Genomic DNA, 6951 nt, shown 5'->3' on the forward strand with positions numbered 1-6951 from the left:
TTTAAACCAAAATGTTCTATTTTGGTCTCATCCATCCACAAAACATTTCTCCAGTATTCCTCTGGCTTGTCCACGTGATCTTTAGCAAACTGCAGATGGGCAGCAATGTTCTTTTTGGAGAGCAGTGGCTTTCTTCCTGCAACTCTGCCATGGACATCATGGTTGTTCAGTGTTCTCCTGATGATGGGCTCATAAACATTAACATTAGCCAATGTGAGAAAGGCCTTTAGTTGCTTAGAAGTTAGCCTGCAGTCCTTTGAAACCTAGTGGACTTTTACACGTCTTGCTTTTAGAATGTTCTTTGTTGGTGGAGCACTCCCGGGGAGGGTAACAGTGTTCTTGAATTTCCTCCATTTGTACACAATCTGTCTGACCGTGGATTGGTGGGGTCCAAACTCTAGTCTAGAGATTGCTTTGAAACCTTTTCTAGCCTGATGAACAACATCGACTCTTTTTCTGAGGTCCTCAGAGATCTCTTTTGTTTGTGCCATGATACACTTCCTCAAACATGACCAAACTTTGATAGATCCCTGTTCTTTAAATAAAACAGGGCACACACTGACACCTGACCAGTCATCTCACTGATTAAAAATACCTCTGAACAGATGGACTCTAATTTCACCTTCAAATTAAAAGCTAATCCTAGAGATTCACATACTTTTGCTTCTCACAGATATGTAATATTGGATAATTTTCCTGAATAAATAAATGACAAAGTATATATTTTCATCTCATTTGTTTGATTGGATTCTCTTTGTCAACTTTCAGGACTTGCATGAAAATCTGATTATAATAAAATCTGGTTATATTTATGCAGAAATATAGACAATTCTAAAGGGTTCACAAACTTTCAAGCAGCACTGTATACTGTATATTTCTTTTTAGTAATTTCAAAAAGATAACCCAACACATCAACTTTAGAGCTTATCCAAAACAATATTTAATAGACTATATTGTAAAATAAAACTGCTAAAAAAAAGTGTCAGGATTTAATGTTTTGTGCATTTGTCCAGTTTCACATACATAGTTATTTTGAAAAATAATGATAATGCTAATATATAAATAATAAAAAATTTGAGTGTCAAATTTTTACAATTCCAGCCACAGACGGTGGTGAACAGAATAGTTAGTATTACACCCTGGTTGTGTCTTAGTATCATTTGCAGATGGTTGTGCCGAGCAGTACGGAATTTTTTCAGTTTTTGATATCACAGCAAAGTAAAAAAAAAAAAAAAATTATAACTTGGCTTCGAAGTCATGAAATCAGTTTAGAATTCTAATTTGAAATTAGACAAAAATACAACACTAAGTAAGATATTCTCTATTGTTGTGCCAACCAGTCCAGTCCAGAAGCCAGCTTGCTTTAAGTTGTTTAATTTTGCTTGATGCCCTCCCCGTTGCCTTGCCCCCACCTGCAGCCCCGGTGGGGTCCAAACTCTAGTCTAGAGATTGCTTTGAAACCTTTTCTAGCCTGATGAACAACATCGACTCTTTTTCTGAGGTCCTCAGAGATCTCTTTTGTTTGTGCCATGATACACTTCCTCAAACATGACCAAACTTTGATAGATCCCTGTTCTTTAAATAAAACAGGGCACACACTGACACCTGACCAGTCATCTCACTGATTAAAAATACCTCTGAACAGATGGACTCTAATTTCACCTTCAAATTAAAAGCTAATCCTAGAGATTCACATACTTTTGCTTCTCACAGATATGTAATATTGGATAATTTTCCTGAATAAATAAATGACAAAGTATATATTTTCATCTCATTTGTTTGATTGGATTCTCTTTGTCAACTTTCAGGACTTGCATGAAAATCTGATTATAATAAAATCTGGTTATATTTATGCAGAAATATAGACAATTCTAAAGGGTTCACAAACTTTCAAGCAGCACTGTATACTGTATATTTCTTTTTAGTAATTTCAAAAAGATAACCCAACACATCAACTTTAGAGCTTATCCAAAACAATATTTAATAGACTATATTGTAAAATAAAACTGCTAAAAAAAAGTGTCAGGATTTAATGTTTTGTGCATTTGTCCAGTTTCACATACATAGTTATTTTGAAAAATAATGATAATGCTAATATATAAATAATAAAAAATTTGAGTGTCAAATTTTTACAATTCCAGCCACAGACGGTGGTGAACAGAATAGTTAGTATTACACCCTGGTTGTGTCTTAGTATCATTTGCAGATGGTTGTGCCGAGCAGTACGGAATTTTTTCAGTTTTTGATATCACAGCAAAGTAAAAAAAAAAAAAAAATTATAACTTGGCTTCGAAGTCATGAAATCAGTTTAGAATTCTAATTTGAAATTAGACAAAAATACAACACTAAGTAAGATATTCTCTATTGTTGTGCCAACCAGTCCAGTCCAGAAGCCAGCTTGCTTTAAGTTGTTTAATTTTGCTTGATGCCCTCCCCGTTGCCTTGCCCCCACCTGCAGCCCCCTCAGCCCCCCCTCAAGACGTGCACCTGCTCAGTCTGAGCTCCACCAGCATCAAGGTGAGTTGGGTGGCGCCGCCCGCCGCTAGTCGCCACGGCGCTATTGTGCGCTACACAGTCAGCTACCAGGCAGTGAACGGCGAAGACACTGAGCGCCATGAGGTACCGGACATTGGAGCGGATGCCAGCAGCTGTGTGCTGGAGGCGTTGGAGAAGTGGACAGAGTATCAGGTGTGGGTGAGAGCACACACCGATGTGGGCCCCGGCCCAGAGAGCACAGCTGTGCGTGTCCGTACCAACGAGGACGGTAGGTCTGAACTATCCCATGTGGACTGCTAATAATTGGGCTGCTGTCTTTCTCTTCCCTTTTTTCTAACAATTTTATTTACCTTCTTTTAAGCATGGCTAACAATTATTCCTATTCATGACTGAAATAGACTCCCACTAGAATGAAAAGATACAAATGGAAATGAACAGTATCCTCTATGAGTTGGTTTCGCAAGGATTTAATTTAGATCCTACAGTCTGAAGTGTTTGTGACTTAACTTCCTTATTTGTCAAACCTTTCTCATCAAATGGTGTGGTATGATCAGTACTTAAGTCTTAAGTCATACTTAAGTCATACTTTAAATATGTCAAGGCTAGAAGGTCATACTGATATAAGTGAACTTGCTCATAAAGGCATTTAAAGAAACCAGCATGTCACCTAACCTTTACTGAACCTGGACCTGAAAGCTGTGTCTTCTCCTGACTGAACTTGGTAGATTATAGCATTACCTTTTAATTCTAACTATATAAGCGAGGTGGGAGCAATATCACAGAGACACATCCTCTTTAAGCACCGTAAAATCAGTGGACCAAAGCTCAGAGTCGTCTTATCATTGAAAGATGGTCTAATTGTCCTATACTTTAATCAAACAACAGACACAGCTTTCCTGGAAATCCAGCTGTTAACCATGTTGACTAGATCAGGGGTTTTCAAACTTGGGTTTAGGGGACCCCCAGAGGGCTGCAAGGGGGTCCGAGGAAAATTTGAGAAGATTAAATAATTACAAAATGTATTTTTAATCAGAAATACAAGATAAATATGCATACATTTTTGTACAAAATTACATTTTGTAATAATATTAATAATAATAATATTTAAAATAATATATTAATAAAAAATGTATTGTAAAAATGTTTACGCTATCATTCAACAGTTTGGAGTCAGTAATACATTGATTTTATACAGCAATGATGCATAACATTGATCAAAAAAAGAAATAGAGCAAAGACATTTTATGTCGCTACAAAATATTTATATTTTAGAAGTTCAGTAATAGTGTAAAAACAAATCATTTAAACAACATGTTGTACATACTATTATATCATGCTTACTATTTTTCTCACATAGTATAAATGACACATGGGTCTACATGAAAATATTTTAGAAAGGACTCATTTGCAATGGAATTATCATATTTTGGGGTCCTTAACCTCAAAAAGTTCAAAAACCCCTGACCTAGACATGCAGTCACAGACATCAGTCCTCAACACAGTTACTCACTCTTACTCACTTTCTGTCCTTCCTCAGTTGTGCTACAGCACAAGTTTCATAGCCAGGCTGTAACACGTGTTACCTGAGGCAATCCCTGAGTGCTTTGATATGTTTTCTAGAAGTGTAGGCTAAGGAGAGAAGCTTATTAAACATAGGAGAGCAGTATAAGACCGGATGTGCTCACTGCATGGTCTTTTACCAGCAACATGCGCTTTGTCTCTAAATAACAGGATTTGCTCTGCTCCCCGGAGCATACACAAGCACCCTGCCTCCTTTCTCCCAGGCCACATTTTGGCCTTCACACCTTCCTTAGTGCTCAAGAAGTGCAGTTATACTACTGGTCAAAAGTTTGGAATAATAAGATTTATATATATATATATATAGTTTTTTTGTTTGTTTTTTGTTTGTTTTTTAAAGAAGCTTCTTAGGCTCACCAAAGCTGCATTAATATTGCAGTAATATTATGAAGTATTATTACAATTTAAAATAACTTTTCTATTTTATTAAATTTTAAAATGCAATGAATTCCTGTTAATGGTGTAGCTGGATCTTTCAGAAATCATTTGAATATGCAGATAAATTATTATAAAATTATTATTGGTGCTCAGTTATTAATTATTGACAATGTAGAAAATGTAATATTGCTTAATATTTCTGTAGAAACATATTTTCTGGATTCTTTGATAAATCGAAATTTCAGCGTTTTTTTTATAGAAATTTGTTGTAACTTATTTATATTTGTAAATATAATATAAATATTTATATTTTATTTATTTAATTTACTTACCCCAAGCTTTTGAATGGTAATATATAATGGTTTCCACAAAAATATGAAGCAGCAAAAATGTTTCAACATTGATTATAATAAGAAATGTTTCTTGAGCACCAAATCAGCATATTAGACTGATTTTTGTTACTGATTTTAAATATACGCAAATAGAAAACAGTTGTTTTAAATTGTAATAATGTTTCACAATATTACTGTATTTTTCATGAAATAAATGCAGCCTTGGTGAGCATTAGACAGAAAAAAAAAAATCAGAATTATTCCAAACTTTTGACCAGTAGTGAATCTTGGTCCACTAGCTTCTTCATTCATTCATCTCTTTCCCTTTCTCTCTATATATATCTCAAATCATTCTTTCTCATTCTTCATTCCTCTGATTCTCCTCCTCTCACGTCTTACATCGCCTTCAGGCTTGTTTGTCTATACCTTGGTCTCATCAGCTTCCCTAGAAATAGTGTCACGAGTTTCCCCCCTCTGGTCAGCTTTTTTCACGATATTCCTATGAGGCCACAATCAGTAAATTCATTGATCTTGAAGCATGTCAGCTGAGCAGCATTTCTGCACATCCTCATCAAAATTTTAGCAGTTCTTATTTTTAGCAGATTTTTGCACTGTCTTCTGCATCCTTGAATTATTGTGAACAATCTTCTTACTGAAGCCACATTAGCTTTTCTCCCAGCATGATAAATGTTCTTTAACCAACAAATATTGTTAAATAAATACCTCTCCTCAGCCAAACCGCAACACTTTAGCACTTGTTAGGGGGTTTTATCTTAAGCTACCCTAAAAGCCTCCATCCTGAAGCTGAAATCTAATTGCTCCCTTTTAGTGCCTGGAGCTCCACCACGGAAAGTCGAAGTAGAGGCTGTGAACTCCACAGCTATTCGTGTGACATGGAAGCCACCTCTTTCTGGGAAGCAGCACGGCCAGATCCGGGGATACCAGGTCATATACTCCCGCCTGGAGAACGGAGAGCCACGTAGCCAGCCAAATATAATGGATGTCGCTCTGCCAGAAGCACAGGTACTACCTGCTAATTCTTTATTGTAGTACTTGACTGTTTGTACAGTGAGCTGGATGCCATTGTTATGGCTCAGCTGGGCTCTGTTCCAAACCCTAGTGAGCTTCCTCGCTGTCTTAAATAGGCAACTCACCTTCTGAGGCAGTAAGAAAGTAAGCATGTCTATAATATACAATATTAGGTATAACACACAAATATTGGGTGAAATATTTTTGCTTAATTCATTTAAATAATTTAAGAAAGATATATAAAATAATTTATTTAAAAAAAAAAAACTTTTTCATGACTCCACACTGTTTGTCATAGTGCATCCTGCCTTGGTTTTGTTGTTGTTTTAGTGTTATTTGTATTCTATTATTGTATTTATTAATCTTATGAATTAGCTTTTGTTTTATTATGTTTTTCATTTTAATGTAAAATTTTAGTTTGTCTTTTATGTGTCTTTTGTCATTTTCCTTAGCTTATATATATATTTATATACAGTAGTCAACATTTGAAGTGGATCAAAAAAGTGAATCAAAGTTGTCCTAAGACAAGAACGCATTTTGTTTTTAGGTTTTAGGACAACTTTGATCCACTTCAAATGGTGACTACTGTGTATGTGTATGTATATATATATATACTGTGTATATATATATATAGATAGATAGATAGATATCTTTAATTAATTTTTATTTCAGTTTTAGTTGTAAATTTAGTTCTTCAAATTAAATGTATTTTATTTTATTTCAGTTAGCTGCCAAGGCAATTTTTCAACAACAAAAAAATAATAATAATTCTATAATATTATATTTTATTTCAGCTGTTTTTAAATTACTAAAAACAAATTTTTAAATACTTTTTTTATACACTGCTTTGTTTTTGGCAGCATAATTGACTGTCTATTTTAAACAGCTTTTGAGTTGCTAAAAATGCTGTCTTGGTAGGCAAATCAGGGTTTGGAACTAAATCTTTGTCTGTCTTATGAATTTGCAAGATACATGTCTACACGTCTACAAAAACACTTTTTCTGAGTTTTCAATGTTATCTGAATTGTTAAATATTTCATAGGCACACAATGTTGGTGGCCTTTCAAGAATTCAGCTCTTTGTAAATCCTAACATTAATACATATGCACTGCCTTGTTACTGTTTTTTTTGTTGTCCC

The 6951-nt window shown here is 34.8% G+C and overlaps 1 protein-coding gene across 1 annotated transcript in view; it reads left to right on the forward strand.

The window, feature by feature from the left end:
• LOC107551707 (receptor-type tyrosine-protein phosphatase F-like) overlaps window positions 1-6951 on the forward strand; it is a 301032-nt gene that overhangs the window by 233439 nt on the left and 60642 nt on the right. The window contains exons 11-12 of the mRNA XM_016233423.1: window positions 2459-2764; window positions 5614-5807. Of these exons, the coding sequence (XP_016088909.1) occupies window positions 2459-2764; window positions 5614-5807 (500 nt within the window). The remainder of the gene's footprint in view (window positions 1-2458; window positions 2765-5613; window positions 5808-6951) is intronic.

Source organism: Sinocyclocheilus grahami, unplaced genomic scaffold (genome assembly GCF_001515645.1).
Source record: "Sinocyclocheilus grahami isolate Dianchi unplaced genomic scaffold, SAMN03320097.WGS_v1.1 scaffold430.1, whole genome shotgun sequence".
NCBI classification, from domain to species: domain Eukaryota; kingdom Metazoa; phylum Chordata; class Actinopteri; order Cypriniformes; family Cyprinidae; genus Sinocyclocheilus; species Sinocyclocheilus grahami.